This window comes from Perna viridis, chromosome 5, assembly GCF_037379345.1.
Source record: "Perna viridis isolate PV_CMFRI_1.1 ecotype Kerala chromosome 5, ASM3737934v1, whole genome shotgun sequence".
Taxonomy (NCBI): Eukaryota; Metazoa; Mollusca; class Bivalvia; order Mytilida; family Mytilidae; genus Perna; species Perna viridis.
Genome location: NC_142449.1, coordinates 40,353,499 through 40,372,274, shown reverse-complemented (window position 1 = coordinate 40,372,274; position 18,776 = coordinate 40,353,499). Strand labels below are relative to the sequence as shown.

The 18,776-nt window shown below is 33.5% G+C and overlaps 1 protein-coding gene across 3 annotated transcripts; it reads right to left on the bottom strand.

The window, feature by feature from the left end:
• Positions 1–1,948: 1,948 nt before the first annotated feature.
• Positions 1,949–17,118, bottom strand: LOC148617486 (uncharacterized). 3 transcript variants are annotated; one of them, XM_088585201.1, is made up of 7 exons: positions 16,869–16,948; positions 12,347–12,501; positions 10,557–11,294; positions 7,356–7,433; positions 6,927–6,968; positions 4,865–5,524; positions 1,949–4,286 (listed from the first exon to the last, which is right to left on the bottom strand). In XM_088585201.1, exons 2-7 carry the CDS (start codon positions 12,477–12,479, stop codon positions 3,823–3,825), a joined length of 2,115 nt encoding a protein of 704 aa, XP_088441327.1. In that variant the 5' UTR covers positions 12,480–12,501; positions 16,869–16,948; the 3' UTR covers positions 1,949–3,822. The 3 variants fall into 3 exon arrangements, with proteins under 3 accessions (XP_088441327.1, XP_088441326.1, XP_088441328.1); XM_088585200.1 differs by lacking the exon at positions 16,869–16,948 and adding an exon at positions 17,035–17,118 and having other exon boundaries at positions 3,677–4,286; XM_088585202.1 differs by lacking the exon at positions 16,869–16,948 and adding an exon at positions 17,035–17,118 and having other exon boundaries at positions 3,677–4,283.
• Positions 17,119–18,776: the final 1,658 nt, after the last annotated feature.

Below are 18,776 nucleotides of genomic sequence, written 5' to 3'. Positions count from 1 at the left end.
ACATTATACCCTTTATAGAACTATACTGCATATTTGAATCAAACATTTATTTAACATATAAATTTTAAAAATATGCAATGATATCGTACAATACTAAAAACCTAACTAAAGTTCATCTCTACAAAAACAAAACTATTTCTTATCACAATCGAATGAAAATTTTGAAAAAAAAATTCATAACAAATCAAAAGGATGAATAAAACTGCTATTTTTGATTTTTTCCACATGAGTATTAAATAAACGAGTAAAATTACAAACTACCATTGTGCTTTCTATTTTCAGCATAATGTAAATTTACAACCAAAATACTCTACAGTGTTCTATAATGATTTTACTAAATATTAATACCTCAAATGTAATGAAAAATGTTTAAAGATACTCATGTGATAGAAATGTTTAGCATTGCATTTAATATGATTATTTTTAAGATAGAAAAACAACTGTAAAATAAGGGAGATAACTCTAGGAACTCAATCTAAAGTTATTCATAAACATCACACTATAGGCCTCAGCCTCCACAAATCTGACCTGTTCACCAGAAGTCTGAGAATTTTTTTTAAATGTGGTTATACTAGAATTTTGAATATCTGAATTTATAGAATTGACACTAAAAAACATGCAAAAATATTTGCTTTTGTAGCATAGATCAAGACTGTTTTTAGACATAAACAATTCTTTTAAAAATAAAAATGATTGTCATTTATTTTAATATTATTTACTGTCTTACAAGTTTTGTCTGATGTTTTCCATCTTTTTCTCCAAACTTCACAAATCATGGTGGATGAATTCATCTTTTTGCCGTACTTAACACTTTATAGCCATAATTTCACTTTAAACTTCTATCATCTTTACTTTTTTTGACTTTACCTAATAAAACATACATGAAGTACAAAAACTACCACAGGATAATGACTACATTTTAGAATTGAACAATCACAAATTTAACACAGGTACATGTATATAATTGTGTATGAACTGAGACAAAAATACCTCAAATTCACAAGTTCTACAAGAATTTTTAGTAAATGCTCGATTGACATATTTACTAATGAAAACTCCATGTAAATATTTGTCTAGTATATTTTCAATGGATTTCATGATCATAATTAGGTCAAAATATATTTATGGTTGTTGAGAGTAAGACTGCAACACATGATAAGGAAAGTAGTAAAGCCATTTTCTTAAGAATAATGCATTAGAAAGAGTGAATACACAAAATATGATCAGGAATGTTATAGAACACCAAGATTTAACACATGGAATGTGTACCATTGAGTTCCCTGGAAGAGCTAATCAGCACAAATACCTGTTGTCTATTATGGTTATAATTCTAATTGTTATATAAATTATCTGGACAATTCATAGCACTTTTAAGGTAGATCAAACCTAATACAATAAGCATTCAATTCTGTTATCTTGCCAATTCATACAGAAGTATATGTTTTCAGTGAGCAAATAGTGTTTAAGTAACAGTCCATATAAAATTCAGACACTGCCTATGGTAAGAGGTTTCATGGTGTAGAAAAACCCACGGATCAAGTGACGCTTTTGTGGTCTACATATGCTATGTTAATGTGACAGTAGTCTTATCTGTATTTAGATCTGTACTTCTGAGCAAACTACATTTAACCTCTCACTAAAATCAACCAGATCAAACCAAATCAAAGTGCTAATATCATGTACAATCTATATAAATTTTATCTCAAAAACGCAACCCCCAAATGAAAAAATATGACTAGTTATGTGATCTATATTTGTTTCTGAACAAGAAATAAAACTGAATTAGGTTGGTTTTTGACATGCATGAATCACCTTCTGTCTCATTTTTATAGAGACTGATACTTAAAAAAAAATGCAAAAAATTGACGTGGTAAAATTACAAACATTAATTTTATAAACTCTCTCTCAAAGGGGAGGCAACTGGCAGGAAAATGTGCTATAGTTTTAGTTTTTTAAATATCACAAGTAAGAATGTTAAGTGAGTCCAAATTTTCTTTTTAAAACACATTTTTATCAACCAAATTTTTCAACAGTAAGCAGAAGTGTGAAAATTCCCCACAGAATCTATATAAAATATAAAAAAAAAAATCACCTATATTTAGACTCAATTATCTCATAATTAAGTTTCATTGATCTATGTTTTTTATCTTAAAATTTTTCAGTATGTTCATTAAAGGTAATAGGAAAATTCACTGACTAAAATTATAAGGTATGATCTACCTTAAATATGTTTCAAGTTCTCAGACCATATGAATGATATTCCAAATCATCAGTAACTTCAAATAAAGTTAATGTCACAAGAGAAGTGCTGTGACCATTTGGTAGAAGATGTCCAGGACAATCTAATTAATATTAGATCCATCAATTGTTCCATTCAGTCACTGCATATAGGATCAAACCAATCTCATGCCCAAAGAGTACCAGTATATTCATTATTTCAATGCTTTTACATCTCTGCCACACTCAATGCCTAACCCCACTCCTTCATGCAAATAAATACAGTACAGTAACCTAGAAACAAGCTTAACAGATTTGTAATGAGTAGTGCTCATGCCCTGTGAGTCATATTCACATCCTGTATTGCAGATCCTATAAGTTAACAGAGTGATGTATAGTAATTCAGTTGTAGGTCTGTGGAAGATATAGTGATCTAATAACACCCCATTCTGATTTCTGACCAGATGACTTTTCTGACCAGCCAATCAGATTGCAGCTTTGATGTCATCTGAACTGGAAGCAGAATGGAGAATTGTTAGATGCAGTGACTGAATGGAAAAATTAGTAGGTATATTTTTAATAGGGTTTAGTTCAGTTCTACTTTCATTTTCCTTCCTGGAATTTCCATGTATAGTGTATTGAAATTGGAAGGCAGATCTGCATTTAATGATTTACCTCCTGAATATCAAAACATTGCTTTGCTTTACCATGCAAAATCTTCTATTAATCCACTTTCTTAACACTATTATGATGTGGTGACAGATATCTGTCATTTTTTTTCGGGATATTTACATGGATAGATGTTTTGCTTTTAAAACTGACCTTAACATTCTGTAAATAATAAGTTTCCATGCACATAAATGGCAGATTGGGGCTCATTCTTCTAAAATCGTGGAGTCACATGAAAAGACTTATATACCCTATCTGAGAACCACAAAAAGATATTCACTTTCCCAAAGTTTGTATATCTTTCTGACATTAAGGACACAAGTACAGAAAGTAGTTATCACTGTTAAGTCATAGGTGATGGAATTTTTACATTAAGCAAGAGCCACAGTAGTTACCCTTTTGAAACATTCATAGCTATCAAACCATGAAAAAACCAACAATGGTATCACATGAATAACATGACTTAAACAGTGTCCTGTTGAACTTAATCAGATTAGATTTAGGTAAAAAAAAATAAAAAAAATAATACTCAACTGGAACTACTCAGCCATTTCTCTACATTAGAAACTAACTTTGGATTCAGTTAGAAGATTTTCTTCTTGAATAATTTGCTGTAATTACAGAATTACCAGGATCAAAGTAGTTCCATCTGCAAGGAGGCATTTAAAATTTTAGTAAGACATCACTATAAATAAAGAACAGTAACCCTTCCAAAAATTTTGGAGTGAATAGAGGTGCTAAGAAAAAAGGAATGGTAAAAATTGCAACCAGTTCAGCTATAATTTTAGAATGGAATTGACAAATTCTGGATAGACTAGTGCCTTTTAGATTAATCTTCTGTGTAGCAAAAAGGCTGAGTAGTTTTGATTCTAAATGTCCAAAAAAAGTGATCCATACATGGTGCAAGTAATGAACTAGAAGTTTTAAAACTAAATTCTAGCTAGCAGTAAGATACTTATTGCGTCCTTCACAAATAAGTCTTTGAAATCCTCTTATAAAAACTTGGTCTGTCCTGTTCCGAGATTTAGCCTCCAAAAATCTGTTATATTTCAATGAAATAATAGGTCCTAATTCTGGTAGATAGACTTCATCTTTTGCTACTGGTATCAATCTATTAAATTTTTCTTCCTCAGTGATTGTGGCAATTAAAAAAATTTCATTTAAAAACTTGATCATTTCTTCTTTGACGAAGTTGTCAGTAATGAAAACAAAAAGGTATCTGGTTGATTTGAAAAGCACTGGGGCAGAGCCAAACAAGGACTTTCCTATGTTAAATTCCTCATAAATTGTCAGATTGAGATTTAGGTCTGGAAACTGTCCTTTCATATTGTCCATAAACTCAATGGCTTTCTCTCTGTCTGCCTCTGCATGGAGAATTACACCATCAAAGACATCACCTTCTTAAAAAAATACAAACAAAACAAATTTGGAAGAAATCATTATTTACAATGAGTTATTTTTATGAGCCATCACTGATTTTTAACTTGTCCAAAGGTTCATAATAGCAATCTTTAGTATTTTTTTTTCAAACTGTCTGAGAAACCTCGGCATTAGGGTGCTAACAAGGTGTGACAGATGGACACTTCACAAAAGGATATTCATATCCCTAGGATTTCTGTCTCTGAGCTGTTAAGTAGCAAAGGGACAACAACAAAACAATTTGTAGACTAACCCAACTAACTTCACCATGGCAGATAATGTTTACAAGTTTCTGGTTTCTTAAAACAAGAAGTCAAATAGAACTATAACACAGATCTTTCAAATAAAATTCAAATGCTTGTTCTCTACTTTTATATTAGAACAAAATAATGATTATTTTTTTATTCAGTTCTTTCACGTTCGTCACAATTAAAATTTCCAGTCAAGAAAATCATTGATTTTAACAGTGCTTTGATAAAACAATTTCATTACAACATAATGTTACCCTATCAGCAGTGGATTATCATATATATTTCTATTATTGATTTAAGTAACCCACCTGCTTCTAAATCAGAAATAGTTTCATTGTTTTCTTCACTTTTGGAGGATGTCGGATAAGGTTCAGAATCAGGCTGAGGTACCGAAGTCAAACGATTCAGATTATCCATTTGACCTTCAGGAGTCGCAAAGTTACTATTTGACATATTGTCAGTACCAGATATTAAAGACCCATAATCTGAAGTATTGGAAGACATATCAGTACTTCCTCCTGATGCCATGGCAACAGTTTGACCTTCAGCTTGTCCAGATGAATATTCAAGGTTACCGGGTCTTGAAGGCATAATTGCAGTTTGAATATTATTTTTGGATGAGTTTATAATTTTGTCTGCACAGATTTGCTTTGGCTCAGGTAAATTACATTCTTCCTTATTTGAAGAATGAGGATGCATAATATAACTTTTGTTTTGTGAATTATGTGTATGAATGTCATGGAATGTCCCAGATTCTAACTGCCGTCCATTTGCACTATCTGACAAAGTTCCTTCCTGGGTCATCTCTTCGACATGTGTGGATATCAGACTTTCTGACTGAGTGTAAGTAGTTGAATATTCTTCTCTTCTACTAATGATGGAAGGGTAAGGATATGTTTGTGATAATTGATCATCAAATGTTTCATTGGAGTCTTCTGCTATCGAAGTAAAAAAACCAGGTGGCATTTCTGGAAAAAAAAACTTATTGCTTAAGCTTATTAAGTATGAATAAGGGCAACAAAAAGGACAAGGTACATTAAGGGCAACACAAAGGACAAGGTACATTAAGGGCAATACAAAGGACAAAGTACAATAAGGGCAACACAAAGGACAAGGTACAATAAGGGCAACACAAAGGACAACATACATTAAGGGCAACACAAAAGACAAAATACAATAAGGGCAACACAAAGGACAACGTACATTAAGGGCAACACAAAGGACAAGGTACATTAAGGGCAACACAAAGGACAAGGTACATTAAGGGCAACACAAGGACAAAGTACAATAAGGGCAACACAAAGGACAAAGTACAATAAGGGCAACACAAAGGACAACGTACATTAAGGGCAACACAAAAGACAAAATACAATAAGGGCAACACAAAGGACAACGTACATTAAGGGCAACACAAAGAACAAGGTACATTAAGGGCAACACAAAGGACAAGATACAATAAGGGCAACACAAAGGACAAAGTACAATAAGGGCAACACAAAGGACAAGGTACAATAAGGGCAACACAAAGGCAAGGTACATTAAGGGCAACACAAAGGATTGATTGACTGATTGATTGTTGGGGTTTAACGTCTGAGCAGCAATATTTCAGCTATATTCAGACGATGAACATGAAACGGATGATAAAATGAACATGAAATGATGATTAAATGAAAAAGGGGATGGGACACAAGGACAGTAGGGTCGACAAATTTTGATTGCCACTAGAAAAAGGGAGGGATGGGTAAGGTCGGGCAATTTAGCCTCCTGTGGCGGAGCGCAAAGGTTCCTACTCCTATCGAATACCACAGCAGGGTTCTTTAACGTGCGAGGAACGTGGTATCTTTCCCAACACGGTGCACCACTATGGTTTGCGGTCAGGTTTTCAGTATTATAGCCTGACAACCCCAGCATGTAACATGACAGGGGTACCCCATTCCACCACTTGGGGCACACATCCCAGTTGCTCTGTGGGCAGAGCGCCCTAGCCCCCGGCTAGGTTTCTGAGCACTATTTAGTTGCCTTTTACGACAAGCTTAGCTCTGCTGCAGGCCTATTCTTTTGACACCCGGACCTGCACGGGGCCAACACAAAGGACAAGGTACAATAAGGGCATCACAAAGGACAAGGTACAGTAAGGGCAACACAAAGGACAAGGTACAATAAGGGCAACACAAATTTGTTCAAAATATCTTTAAATCATTACAGTAATACATTTACCAGTATAAACAAGTGATTTATACAATACAAGAATAGGTGTGGTATATATGTCAGACAACAACCCCATCGGGATGAAAATGTTTTTGTATGTATGTAAGCCCTCCATTGCTAAAATCAGTACAATTAACTTGATTATGGCTTCAAACTACTTGCCTTGTGACTTTCTATGTGGTGTCAAAGGTGCTGAGTCCATTTCTACAAAAGTTATTTCAGTACAATTTAGACATTGAAGTTGTAATTACATAAATGTATTTTCAAGTTAAAATTAGGACTGTAGAGGCTAATTTCATTTTCATGGTATATCCTTAATTTCACCAAGGCCATGTTAATGTACAATTTTATATTTTCCGGTTTCTGATTTAATGAGTTTGGAAATTTTGTTTTTACCATTAAACCATTATATGATCGCAAAAATTAAGACTGTATTAAAAGCTCTCTACATTCATTCATTCAAATTACAAGTAATTAGATAACAACTCTGTTGAAATTTACATGACAATGAACACTTAAAAATTATTTCCTAATATACATTTGTGCATACAGGGAATCTTAAACAGAAATTTTATATCCAATTCAACCTACCAAGTGATTGCTGTGAACTGTAAGAAGAACATGAATCTCTAAAGTATCTCTTATGTGAAGCCCCTTCTTGACAAGGTTCTACAATATAAACAATAACTATGGATAGATAAACTGTGAGCAAAGCTCTCCAGGTGATATCCTAGCTCCCCTCCCCACTAAACATATCACAACCCCTTAAGTGACTTAAGTCATTCAGATGAAAATACAAATACATGTAGGAAACGCCCAATAGAATAAAGAATCTGTGAAAGTTTCATTAAGTTCCTTTCAGCCGTATCATATAAGCTGTGTATTAGAACTGGGGACAGATGAACAGACAGACACCATTATCACTACATGTATATACCACCTGTTTTAACCCAGAGTAGAGGCATTAAATAACTTTAATACATTTAATAAAACTTTAAAAAGATAATATGAACAAACAAAGTGCTTTTTATGGTTCCCAGCGTTTTGTTTCTGTGTCTTTAAAGTCATGATAAAGATAATTAAAAGCCTAGAGAAAATGAAATAAATAATTCAAAGTGTCATGGCAATTGGTGGAAGTATTTTTGAGTTAAAGTAAAAAAAGGGGAATTACCAAATATTTGTATGAATTACATGTACATGTAAGTCCCATAATAAAAAAATTGTAAAATCAAAATTATAAAAAAAAAATCAAAAGGGACCTTAGACTAACAGCAATAAATAATTCAACAAAGTTTCAAGAAAATATCTTGAAGCATTTTAGGTTATTGTTCAGACATTGGAAACCTATCCCTTTTTAATAATAAAGTCCCATAACTCAAAAACCTAAAATCAGAAAATCAAAAATAAATCAAAGTGCTGTTAGCACGGGTTATTTTGTTTTTATTCTTGTGAAAATTGTAGCATGAACAAAATTTAAAAGATAACATAATGTAAAATAAAAATATAATCATACATTTGCATTTCCCATATTATTTAGAACTATTTTTCCTAATATGTACATGTATAAACATAATAATGTCGATCATTACAACTGATTTCTGAAGTAAAACTGTAAAGGATAGTTAAACAGTATCCAATTTCACATACATTTACAAATTTTGTTCTGTTTCACCTTTTTCCTATATTTTTTAAACCTGTCCAATAGTTAATTTGAAGTGACATTCAAAAGTATTTCAACAGAGTATTATCCTACACTGTAATTATACTCAAACAGAAGTTATTTCAATTTTCAGCTTAAAAAAATAATTGAATTTCTTTGATCAATATAAGATTTTAACAATTAGACACTTTTTATAATTTTGAATTTTCCCATCAATTTCACCAGGTTAAAATCATTTCTCTTCACTGACCACTTATTACGCAGGGTAGGAAACTCACTCAAATTCTAGCCAGTCCTGAATACAATTTTTCAATACATTTACATATACTATATGGCTATACAGATTTTTGATAAAATTAGCCAGCCATGCCAAAAAAAGCCAGTCTTGGGCTGGCAGGCAGGCTACAATTTTTAACTCTGAATTAGGATGAGGATTATGGCTAATAATTGTATTATGAGAACATGCTAGCACATACAATGCTTCTTGACACATTACTGCAAGAACTTCAATCCCTTAATGCTAATTTATTACTAAGCATCCTAAAAGGTTTGTTTGTTTGTTTATTGGGGTTTAACGTCCGAGCAGCAATATTTCAGCTATATTCAGACGATGAACACGAAATTGATGATAAAATGAACATGAAATGATGATGAAATGAAAAAGGGATGGGACACAAGGACAATAGGGTCGACAAATTTTTATTGCCACTGAAAATAGGGAGAGGTGGGTAGGGTCGGGCAATTTAGCCTCCTGTGGCGGAGCCCTTTGGAGAATACCACAGTAGGGTTCTTTAATGTGCAAGGAACGTGGCATCTTTCCCAACACAGTGCACCACTATGGTTTGCAGTCAGGTTTTCCGTATTATAGCCTGACAACCCCAGCATGTAACACGCCAGGGGTACCCCATTCCACCACCTGGTGCACACATCCCAGTTGCTCTGTGAGCTAAGGTTCTGAGCACTATTTAGTCGCCTTTTATGACAAGCTTAGCGCTGCTGCAGGCCTATTCTTTTAACACCCGGACCTGCACGGGGCCATCCTAAAAGGAGTTCCTCAAATCTTCAGTTCCATCTGAAGACTAGATCTTAATTTTATTTGCTGAAATAATGGAATATTATTGAGCTGAATAATTGCCTGAAACACATTTACACGTCATAAAAAACGTATTGAATGATATAAAAGGAATAACATTTGGACTACATTTTTGTGTAGTGTTCAGAAACAGAAGGGAAGTTCCAGGCATGAAGAAGCGACATGAGGTATTTTGATAAATCAAAAACCCCAAATGAAAGGGAGCTCTCATTAACCAAAAGAAACAATTTACTAAAGTTTCATCAGAGTAGGTGCAATCACTAAATTTGAGTTATACTTTTCAAACTTTGAAATTTCCTTTTTTTTATGGATAAAGTACCAAAACCCTAAATCTTAAAATCACAAATTTTCAAAAATTAAAAGGGAGTTTCAAATAAAGAAACAGTTTACCAAAGTGTCATTGAAATTGCTGCATAGATTTTTGAGTCATAGTCTGAAAACAGAAAATCATATTTTTGAACAAATAAAGTCCAATAACTTAAAACACAAATTTAAAAATTACAAAATCAAAAGGATGCTCTTATCAATCAGACAGTCAGAAAAATTAGTGGCTGCAAATTTGAGATGTTGTGTGAAGTGATATCTATATACCAAAATATGTCACTTCTTAAAAGATGAGTGTATAAAAATCTAAAGTTATAATCTGACGCATCCAAAATTTGACTTCAGCTTCTTACAGATCCTATCCGTAAACATGGAACTTAATTTGTAACAAGTTAGTACTACATGTATATATGTACTCACAAATAATCATCTCAATATTTACAAGTGTTCAAATAAAAGATGTCAAAAGCGTTAAGGATAAAACAGAGACACAAAAAAAAACAACAAGACAATAATTTTTACGAAAAATATAAGAATTCATGCAGTAGGGCATGGGAGGAAAAAACAGGCCACATTTTAAAAAATGTTGCCATAGCCCAAGGGCCAACAAAATATGGGGTTGGTCAGAGGGGTTTTTATCTTTTTTAAAAACTTTTTTGTTTCCATCTTATGAAAAAGTTGGGGACAAATAATTGTTTTCAAAATTACAACTCACCAGCATCATAAATAAATTGCTGTTTGTTATCTCCCTTTGGATCAATTGCCAGTTTTGGTTTTTCCCCAGTTATGCTGAGATTTGTCTTCTCTGGGTCATCATTTTGAGATTCTCTCTGATAAATAACTTCTGGACCAGTAGACAGTGGAGATTCTATACCACTTCTATCATCCACATCTAGCACGCCTTTAGAAGTTATTTGAAGAGGAGCTGCCTTTTCAGAACCAGTCTCTGTAAGACTTTTATGTTTGAGATCATCAGCATGAATTAAAATATTGTCTTTATTGAACACACTCTGCTCACTATCATTCTTGTTAACAACATTACTGACAAGAAAACCATCAGTTACAGGAGGAGAATTATTAAAATGTAATGGTTTTGAATGGTTCCTTTCATAACTTTGAGCATTTTCTGAGTGAACACTGTCATCAAGAGGAACAACAGTTTCTGCTTCTTTCCTCTTGTCAAAGTCTAAGTCATCTTTCTCATCATGAGTATCACAAACCTCCGGCCATTCATCCTTTTTAAACTTCGTCCCATTGCCTGATTGGGTGACAAAGCCACTTTTCCCTTCAGTCTCCGATTCTCTTTCAGATCTATTTTGAGAAGAATTGTTTTCATCATTATCATCGTTGCCTACCTGCTGGCTATCCAAGTTACTGGCCCTTTGTTGACCACTTTCAGTAAATTTAGGGTCTTTAGTTGACTGGTTGGCAGAATTGTCCAAGTTTTCTGTATCTTAAAAGGAAAATATAACAAACTAATTAAAAAAATTGCAATAAAAATAGATTTATAAGCAAAAATAGTACACATGTTGACTAACTTTATCCAAGTCTCATGAAGATTTATGAACAACGGTCATTTGATTTAGAAATGTGAAACTGTATACAACAGAGCTCATTATAACTAAGATAATTATATTTGGTTTCCCCTACAATGAAATGGCATGATATTATGCGAGTTGGACGAAAATTCATGCACTTGAAACCTGTTTTCCACCAATCTTTTATTGGCCAATCTTTAACCATGCAATAGTATATCAGTCCGATATTTTTTATGTTACAAATCATTTCCTCTCAACAATTAAGCTCCTCTTGGGATACAGTGTATTTTTTTGCCATTTGCTGGGTTAAAAAATTCACTTGGTTATAAGTTACATTGTCTAATATCTTAATAATCTTTACAGGAAAACAAGGAAATTTTCATGAGATTGTTATTTTCAGTGATATTTAAAGTAATTTCACAGCAACAAATTTCTGAGAAGATAAGTAGATGTGTTTCTGCATGTAACAATTTCTCATAAAGCTTCAGTCAAACACTGTTAGACATTAAGGAGGTAGACCTAGAGTAAGGGACACAACTCTTATAAATCATTGGAACATTTGTATTCAACAATTTACATCAATCTTAGGTAAGCATCTAATTAACTTGGATTTGTTTTATTCTGCTTCAAACAAAAGCTAGAGAGGCTTTGGTGAAATTGAATATGATACAAACATACCACTGATTTCTTGTGTTATGTCCCTTACCCTAGGTCTATCTCCTTAAATGGGAAAAGTGTGCATTTAGTACATGGAAGTACTGATGGAGAGCATATAAACTAGACCAAGGTTCTATTAATTCAGTACTCGTAAAAATTGATTCGGGCTAGTTAAATGATGTATACTTTTCTTGTTTCAGCCTAGTTGAATCCTATAAAGTCCTCTATTATTCGGGCTAGTAATTGAGAATTTTGAAGGAAAGGACTGTTAATTGATAATTTTTTTTGTCTGAACTTATTCCCTATGTACCTTCACCAACAACACCTAAGCTTGATTCTAGTCCCGAAGTCTGACGTCTGTAAACAAAATAGGCAAGACCTGCTGCTGCTACTACCACACCAACAGATACCACTATTTCTTTGCTGGATGGTTGTCCACTCATTGAGCATTATCATTCCTAAAATCTGAAAAGACATGAAATTAAAAAAAAAAACATGGAAGAATAAATTTTATAACATATCAAAAGGTCATTATCACACACATTTTTTCTGACCTCCCATGCCAAGATGGAGGTATGAAGGATTACATCTGATTACTATGAATGTCCAAATATTACAGTTGTGGAAAGTTTACAGTCTGCTTTTACTTTTCCAGATTTATCTGTAGGTAAATAATCCAACAAAAAGGCATGGTATACATGCATCTTATCTCTGTTTTCACAAGTAAAAAATTGTTGATTTTCTGTCCACATATGAAGACACAAGTTTTAAGAGTATTGCCAAGTCCAGCCAGTAGCCAGTACTGGGATAACCTGGGTTTTACTGGGCAAATTTAAATACTAGTTTAGTAAGACTAAACTTCAATAGAGAACTTTTTTATGAGTCCTAGTAGGTACTGTAGTATCTCTGTGAGTATTGTATCAGAACAATACTAATTAGAACCAAGTGCTTTCACTTATTTTTTCTCCTAAAGGCAAAATCAAAATATGAACAGGACAAATCTGTTAATTCTAAATTGAATGATATGCGACTCTTTCCACTTGAACCAGTAAAACAGGTTTTTAAAGCATGCAAATTGGCCTCCAACCTATGCTTAATGAAAACACTATGAACCCCTGAAACATAAATGTTACAAATGAGAAATATACAAAATATATAAACAAGAGGCTCCCAGGAGCCAGAATCGCTCACCTAATTGAAGTTTGTCTTTCAAGGGCAAAAAATTTAACCAGAAGTTGTCCAACAATTTTGACTCAACAAGACTTTGGTAGGTCTATCATAAAGATCATTTCAGTGATTGAAAGTTTCTTTCTATCTATAATAGTTTTCAAGATATTGGCTAAAAACTGTAACAAGAGGCTCCAAGGAGCCTGAATCACTCACCTCCTTGAATTTTGCCTTTCAAAGGCAATAAATTAAACAAGAAGTTGTCCAACAATTTGACTAAAGAAGTCTTTGGTAGGACTATCACAAGATCTTTTCAACAATTGAAAGTTTCTTTTAATCGATCATAGTTTTCAAGATATTGACTGAAAACTATTAAAAAAAAGGTCATTTTTCCCCTTTCAAGGGCAATAACTCTTACAAGGAGTCTGAAGACTTTTGTAGTCCTAATAACATGGATCATATCAGCTACTGAAAGAATTTGGATACACCGAACGGTCTAGGAGATATAGGTGAAAAACTACTGTCTTACCCCTATGTTCTATTTTTAGTAATGGCGGACATGTTTTTCGACGAATCAAAAATCCCCACATCAATTATATGCAGTATACCCCAAAGAACATTCATACCAAGTTTGGTTTCAATTGGTCATGTAGTGTCAGAGGAGAAGATTTTGGAAAGAAATAACATTAAAAATAGCAAAAATCGTTGAAAAAGGGCAATAACTCCAACATGGTTTAACGGATTAAAACCAAAATTTGACCTGAGATAGATCTCATCATGCTGAACACTTTTACCTAGTCAGAATTCAGCTAAACCTAACGGTTTACAAGATATATGCGAAAAAATACTGTCTGACCCCTATGTTCTATTTTAAGTAACGGCGGTCGTGTTTTTTGACAAATCAAAAATCCCACGTCAGTTCTATGCAGGATACCCCATGGAACATTCATACCAAGTTTGGTTCTAATTAGTCAAGTAGTTTCAGAGGAGAAGTGTTTTGTATAATTGTTAACGACACGGACGGACAACGACAACGACGGACGCCAAGTGATGGCAATAGCTCACATGGCCTTTGGCCAGGTGAGCTAAAAATTCATCTTACAAGGACAATAACTCTTACAAGGAGTCACCTGACAAGTTTAATCCCTGAAGACTTTTGAAGGCTTTATAATACCAGTCATATCAGCAATTGAAATAATTTTACTAAACCTAACGGTTTTAGAGATTTATGCAAAAAACACATAGTCTGACCCCTTTGTTCTATTTTTAGTAACGGTGGCCATGTTTTTTCGACAGATTAAAAATCCCCACATCAGTTTTATGCATGATACCCCCTAAGAACATTCATACCAAGTTGGGTTCCAATTGATCAAGTAGTGTCAGAGGAGAAGATTTTAAGAAATAACATTAAAAAAGCAAAAAAACGTTGAAGAAGGGCAGTAACTCCAACATGGCTTAACAAATTCAAATGAAACATCATGCTGAACACTTTAACACCTGTCAGAATTTGGCTAAACCTAACAGTTTTGGAGATATATGCGAAAAACTACTGTCTGACCCCTATATTCTATTTTTAGTAACAGCAGCCATGTTTTACAACGGATCAAAAATCCCCACAACTATTCTATGCATGATACCCCAAGGAACATTCATACCAAGTTTGGTTCAAATTGGTCAAGTAGTTTCAGCGGAGATGAGTTTTGAAAAATTGTTAATGATGACGTCAACAACTAATGCCAGGATATGGCAATAAAGAAATGATGAAATGAAATGAAAAAAAGAAATGAAAATAAGCTTTACTAAAGAACCATTAAAACATAAAACATGTACTACATGTATTTCTTTGCCTAAATTTTGTATTTGAAAAATACAAGTCTTTGTACATGTATGCAGGCTGAATTCTAATTTACAAGCTTTGGTCAAGCATGCATGTGAACTAGTTAAACAAAGAATACATGTATCATCTATAAAATAATCAGGTATTTAAGTAAAATGTATATTTAGTTTCATTGATGCATACAAATTAACCAACAATGCCAGCTGCACCTTATAACATTAGTAAAATTTGAATGACAAGATGTAAAATATCAAACTTAATGCGTCATTAAATTTCGTTTTTTTATAATGTCACAAAAATAATGTCTGTTTACAGGTAATTCTAAACAAAACAGAGTTGGCAGGTAGACATTTTCATTTTAATTCACTTTTTTTTGGCTCAGGTTTCACCAAATCATAAGTCTCAGAATAAAATTTTACTGTCCACCTCCTTTGGTACTGTTCAACTTTTTGAACATTTGTGTTAAAGAACCTCTGTAATAATAGACTTGCTGTCCATAATGACAACATTTATAATGCTAGTCCACATCATGGCCATGTGGCATGCTGACTTTTTATTTATAACAGGGTGGCCAATACACTTTGCCAAATATGAAAACAACTGGTTAACTTAAACAAAGTCAGAATAACTAACCTAAAATGTACTTTCATTTTTTTTTTTATGGAAATAAAACTTCCTTCTGCAAAAAAGTTTCTCATGTGTTGTGATTCAAAATGTCAACAAAACAGGGTCTCTCATGGAAAATGACCAAAACTTCAATAAAAAATGAAATTTTTGTAGCAAATATGGTATCAGCATACAGGATAATGATTCTTGAATCGAACTACATATAGGTAAGTGTGACATGCACAACTTCAACTTGAAAGTCATTACAAGGGGTTGAAGGTCAGTACTCTACTGTACCACTGAATTTCCAACCTTTTGTATGGCACATCGTTCTGAGCCCAACTGCACATATCAACATCCAAATAAAAAAGAGGAGGGTTTCTGGGTCAGAGGTACTCCTACAACATAAGAGGTTGGAATTCCATTCCTCTATACCCCAACATCTTACTTCCGAGCGCCATATTGCATAACCCTCGTTCCGCCGTTCCTTGAAATCAGCAGATTTATAGTAAACTATTGTCCATTTAAAATGTTCTATACAATTTCTTTACCATTACACGGGAGAAGGTGACTAAACTAAAGAAAAACAATGACCAATCTGACGAAAAAATCCAGAAATCCTTAATATAAGCAGTTAAAATGAACTTCATATTTGGTTTTTTGCTTTTTGAGTGTGTAATTCCAGTTGATAAAACTACAGATTTTAAAATTTGCGAAACAACCATATCAAATTAACCAATGAATTGCCTTTACCAATTTTAAGTTCGTTTTGTCAAAAATATATAGCATTCCGTAAAATTACTGAATTGCTGTTATTTTGACAAGTGTCTTCATTACAATGTTTTCTAGGTATTTAATAAAAATTTAGGACTTTTATCGTTCGATTTCCGGTAGGTTACATTTCTTATATGTAAATAAAAGACATAAAGTATTTTAAAACATGTTTAGCTAATTAACTTTTGCAGTGGCTTTCAACATGTCAGATGCTAGAAGTTAGGATAGCACCAAGTCAGAAAATAGCTTGCCAGACTACCTCTAGCATTGCTGGAGTAGGTCAGAGGAAATTGGGCATACAAACTCCATATTTTACAGTGTAGATTGTTTAGGTTCCTTAAACTTGATGGCTTATAGTTGTTATTTAGTAGAAAGACCAGATAACATATTTTCATCAGAAAAAGTTCATTTAATCTGATTCTTTGAACTTTTAAAGTGAACTTATTACTTTCATTTTGACCCGTCATGCATGATGCTCGTGAGCCAGTCATCTTGCGTCATTCTGGTTCTTTTTGCGTACACACAAAGATGACAGCTGCAGTTTTGACAAAAATTAACTTAAACTTTATAGATTCGAGACAAAAATAAAAAAAACAATTGCTGAATTTACGTACAATAACCTATAAATAACGTGAAAGACTCCCAAGTTTTTTTTCAGCGAGTGATTACTGTTTAACTTCCGATTGCCTTAAAACATGGAAGTTGCTTCCGTACGCACACCAAACACCACGAGTCAAACAACAGTGCACGATTCCTTGTTCAAACCAGGGGCGGATCCAGGATTTTAGATTAGGGGGCGCACAGTAAAATTTTTTTAGGTTAAATGTTTGAAATATTCTTCTAGTGTGGTTGCAATGTAGATATCTTTTGTGGTAAAATTAGCGAGAATTTAAAGTTTCAACCTAAAACCGCTTAAATCTACCCCTGACAACCCATGCTTTGCAAATTTTAGGGGGGAACGCCCGCCACGTCCCCGCCTGAATCCGCTCCTGCTAACTATTATCTATATATTAATAAATATGTAATTTCACATTGGCCCTGCTATAGGTTTGAGGTCTGTCATATTGGTCGAGGCGGTCGTATTGGCTCCGAGGCACCGCGAGGGCCAATACGGCTGTCGAGGCCAATATGATCGACCGAAACTTATAACAGGGCCGATATGAAATTACATATTTATTGACAATTTTATCAACCAACTCAACTAGATGATTTATAGAACAGTTGTTTTCATGTTTTAGCAAGAACATGTATGTTAATTTGCATTAATCAGTCTTAAGTATCCTTTTGTATAAAATGGAAGATTTTTGTACGTTTCTGCTGCTTTTAGTCATGGTGATCAAAGTCCCTGAAATAACACAATTCTGAAAGCACATTTTCAATATACAAATGTACAGTTGAAGATATATTATTCACTTTTGTTTTAGACATTACAATAGGCTTGCCAGGTGTAATAAATTATTGGTTTGCATATCATAATTATGTTGGATTCCTTTTTTTTTTGTCTTCTACGTACACATCCTTTGATTCTGGTTTGTCTTGTTTATGTTACATAATGTATATTTTCATATTTGGTCTGAAGCTCCTTAGAGCTTGTGATTGTATTTGAATGACGTGCCAAATCAAAATAAAGTGTTCTTACCTTATTCTAAGTTTATTACTTGTTTGGTAAATTATATACATGTTAATTATAGACGGTACATATGCATAAATAATCCAGCAGGCCATGATAATGAAGTGAGAATATCTAATTCCAAATGGCGGTTTCAAATGCCCGGAAGTTTTGATGCCGTATTGGCCATGATTTGATCCATATTGGCCCTCTTTTTTCGTATTGTCCCCGTATAGATGCCCGGTTTGAATTCATATCAATTGGTCTGTTTTTGACATATTTCAACGTATTCTGGGTAGTTGGTTAAAACTATACATTCATCTATGGAAATTTGAATGATATCACACTCCCTGAATCATCATATAGCCCCTGTCCATATATATATATTACCGAAGAATGATTAAGGGCACCTTGTAAGCATAAACAAGACTCCTTGTACCCAAATATATATTTAAGCATAATTCCACATTAATTACGCCAATAAAAAAAACCAATAAACACTTGTACTCCGAAGAATGACTTTGACTTCACAACTATTCAATTTAAAATAGTCGACCTCTGACCTCTTAACAGTATGTACCTGCAATGCATTTCAATGCATTCGATTTACAAGTCATGTACACGTCTGTCGCATAATAAGCCGCTGATATGATGTTTAGCTACGAAGGAAAACATATAAAATGTCATCACCCTCCCAAAAAAATATATATAAAGTGCTGTCTTCACATTTCATGCGGAGTGTATTTA